Below are 3,889 nucleotides of genomic sequence, written 5' to 3' on the forward strand. Positions count from 1 at the left end.
TGCCAACAAATGTGTATAGTATGCTACATTTATGTTAAAAAAATGCTTATGATATGTAAAATGTTTCTGGATGACTTCACAAGAAAGTGGGAATGTTGTTAGCCACTGGGGGAGGGAACTGAGTGGGGGAGAGAGGAGGAAGGTTTTTATGATTAAATCTAATGCACTTTTTAAATTTGGTCCACGTAAGTATATTATGTTTCAAAAAGAAATACATTAGCATTTTTTAAATAAATAGAAGAATGGGCTTTTATTATCCTCAACGACAGAGAAAAGCCAAGGCTGAAGTCTGTGGGCATTCAGTAGCCTCACTATGGAGGGTGACAGCACCTGGAGGAGCGTCCTCAGGGATCCCTTCGTCCGGCCACCCTGACATTTCTAAGGCATCACCAACCACGGTGACCAGCAGGGAGGACGCCACTGAAGAGAGCTTTCCTGCCTGAAATCGGCCATCTCTGGAGCGAGCAATGGAGGACACAACTCACTCTCCTGTGGTCACATCTTCACTGGAAGGTGAGTGAGAAATCACACGCGTGACGCCAGACACCCTTCCTCCTCTCCCGGTCCCCTCCGAGCCCACGATCCTCTGGTGGGCCGCAGAGTCTGACCTGAGACGGGACAGCTGAACGCGTCGAGTGCCTGTCAGTCCGAGTCTGAACTCTCATTCGACTTGGAAGACTTATGCTTTCGTTTTCTCTTCTTTTTCTTCTCTTTCTTCTTTTTCCTGTGCTTTTCCTTTTTCTTCTTTTTCTTGTGTTTCTCCTTACATTCTGAGGAACCGGAGCTGCTTCCATCGTCATCTGAGGTGGAATCCTCCAGTAATTGTTTTAACTGCTGTATCCTAAACATTTAAGATTGGTCAAAGAACCATCAACGGTAACAACTTAAAAAATTGTTTTTAGATATAAGAGTAGTGAAAGTAACAAAAAGGTCACAAATAATCACCTCATTAAACATAGTACTTATTTTTATTTTTGCTTGTTTTCCCCATTCCTGTCCACGTTCATGCCTATTTTACAGGACTGTAACAAGCATAAGGAATTCTGTATTATTTTCATCTTCTGAAATATTTCTGCATGTTTCTGTGGTCCTTACCATTAATTATAACTTCTAACAGATACATAGTTTCCTAAATCTTTTTCCCACTGCACAAGTTCATATTAGGTAATCTACCTCCTCAACAGTGATGGCTCAATATCACCAACTGGGAAAAAAAAAAAACCCTCTTGTTTTTTCCGTCTTTATTCATGTCTAGGAATAATTTTTAACAATGGCTAAGATCTTTTAAGACGTTGGAGAGGATACACTAGATCATGTGAGAGAGACTCAGTCCCAGAGGAGAACCGGAACAGCACAACCTGGGCTGCGAGCATCACCTGTCAGCGGCATGAGTGGCCTGGGCCAAGCCCAGTGCGAGAGGCGAACCCAAGCAGAATGAGCTGACCTGCTCATCCCGCCCAGCCCACCCCAACACCCACGGGCCTTTTCAGCATTGCTCCTGCCCCCCAAGTGTTTCACAGTTAAAGTGCCGTATTTATTAAACCACTCCTCTGTTCTGGAATGGTTATTTCCAACTTAATTTAAAAGGTGAAGAGGGTATTGTTATCAGGACAGCCTCACCTGATATCCTTTTCATGTCTTTTATTCTCTCGTATGATGTCATACATGGGATCTTCATGTGCCTTGAGGGTTAGAGAAGGTTAAGGTTTGATTAGTCTTCATGGACTGTTAGTTAAAGAAAAATTATATCTCTGTGTTACTAAAACCAGTTATTTTTTCCAGTTTGGTTTAGTTTTTTGTTCAACATGTTCTAATTCTTCCTAAGGGTCACTATTACTACAAACTCACTGAGGCTGTGAAACGGCCTTTCCAATTAGAAAAATATAGGATACAATTTAAATATCTTTTATAAGGAAATACACCATGGCAGAATCATGAACTACTATTCGAAGTAGAATTATTGAGGTAATTCTTTGTCCTATATGGATAGATGACTAAGAGATAAAGATAAGAGTTAAAAAAACAAGTGAGTTATAAGATGATATATGAGTGAAACATTTATAGTACACAAAAATATATGGTAAGTACCCCTAAGTCTGGAAGTATATCAGAAGTACAGATAATTTAAAGTGACTTGAATTACTTAAAAATAAGAATACATTTATGGGAAATGTTATATGCGAATTATCTCAATTTAAAAAAAAAGTTTATTGTAGAAATTTCAGATGTTACCAAAAAAATCAATTAAAAAAAAAATCTATTACCTTACTACCCAGAGATAACTACTATTAACACTTGGTTTTTCCTTCATTTTTAATAACTTATGAATGAAAAATTATAATCATTTTATATATACAGCTCTATTGCTTTTCACTTTTGTCATGAACATTTTCCTGACATTATATACTCCTCTAAAATGTAATTCCCAATGGCTAAATAACTTGTTACAGTAATTTATGTTGATATGTTGGACTATTAAAGTTGTTTCCTATTTTTCTTTAGTTTCCATTTTTTGTTTATGTTTATACAAGCTATCCTTGTACATAATCAGTCGTGTATGTATTCATGTTCTCCTATATCCTCAAGGTAAATTCTTAGAAGTGGGATTTCTAAGTCAAAAAAAAAAGAGTATGTTTAAAGATTTTGAGATTTTTCACCAAACTATGTTCTATAGCAGTGGTCCCCAACCTTTCTGGCACCAGGGACCGGTTGGTGCTCCTGTGACAATCTAATGCATGGTGATCTGAGGTGGAGCTGAGGTGGTGATGCCAGCGCTGGGGAGCGGCTGCAAATACAGATGAAGCTTCGCTCACCCACCACTCACCTCCTGCTGTGTGGCCTGGTTCCTAACAAGCTACCAGTTACCAGGACCAGTCCACGGCCTGGGGGTTGACTGGTACCTATAAAAATTGACATTCAACCTAGAAGTGAAATTATTGAGCCAAAAAAATTACTTCAGATTATTAAAAAAATAAAATTAAAATATTTTAAATGTCTAAGAAACTTTGGAGAATGTCTGTTGACCCCAGTTTGATATATGCTGATAACTTCAGTATATCTACACAGCAGCATATTCCGCTTGGCATTAGTTACTGAATGGTGAATTAACACTTCTGGGAAATGACTCCATCAAAGTGAGGAAATGAGATATATTTTACTGTCATCTAAAGAGCATATATAATTTACATACACACTTATAACTTATAATTTAAAGATATCTAATCTTTAGATGAAGACTGGGAAGCTAAAACCTGATTTTAGTTATGAAACATTTTTTTACATAATAAGTAAAAAGTGGGTAACAATGTCTGCTTCAGAAAAAGCAGCAGTGTTCCCAAGGCATGAGCAAATAACACTTTAATAATAAGTTAGTTTTTTGTTAATAAACTACTCCATCACACAAACGTAATTCAACAGAGATGTAGATAGCACCAGATATGCTGGGAATGCATTTTATGTGAATGCATTTTATTTTAGCACCAGATATGCTGGGAATGCATTTTAAGTGAACTTGCAGTTCATGCTGCGAGCCTGATTCTTGATATTCACTATCCCTGATACACGTAAATGGACATGGTGGGGTTCTACTTACTACTCTGAACTGTTCTAACTTTTGGTTGCCTTTGATAAAAAAAGGGCATTCTTTGTCGCCTGTTCGGTGACCATACCGTTTACAACGCCAACCTGAAAACAAAGAAAAAAGGAAATATTTCTGTAAGATAATGTAGTTTCATTTGATGAAGATAAACAATCAGTAGATCATATTAAAGTTTTTCTTCATTAAACTCCAATTCTAAAAGCAAATGTAATCAGTGAATGATCCATGAAAGATCCTAGAAAATCGACATCACGTGAGAGATTAGTAGACATGCAAAGCACTAGGCCCACC

General features: G+C 37.5%; 1 protein-coding gene across 1 annotated transcript in view; it reads right to left on the reverse strand.

Moving 5' to 3' along the window:
• Nucleotides 1–222: 222 nt before the first annotated feature.
• The window catches only part of LOC120602165 (retinitis pigmentosa 9 protein-like), a 5,162-nt gene continuing 1,495 nt past the window's right edge, over nt 223–3,889 (reverse strand). Inside the window, exons 2-4 of the mRNA XM_039862172.1 lie at nt 3,593–3,728; nt 1,621–1,682; nt 223–841 (exon numbers count right to left, since the gene is read on the reverse strand). Of these exons, the coding sequence (XP_039718106.1) occupies nt 643–841; nt 1,621–1,682; nt 3,593–3,728 (397 nt within the window). The 3' untranslated portion in view covers nt 223–642. The remainder of the gene's footprint in view (nt 842–1,620; nt 1,683–3,592; nt 3,729–3,889) is intronic.

The sequence above is a fragment of the Pteropus medius genome, unplaced genomic scaffold (assembly GCF_902729225.1).
Source record: "Pteropus medius unplaced genomic scaffold, Ma_sr-lr_union100, whole genome shotgun sequence".
NCBI lineage: Eukaryota > Metazoa > Chordata > Mammalia > Chiroptera > Pteropodidae > Pteropus > Pteropus medius.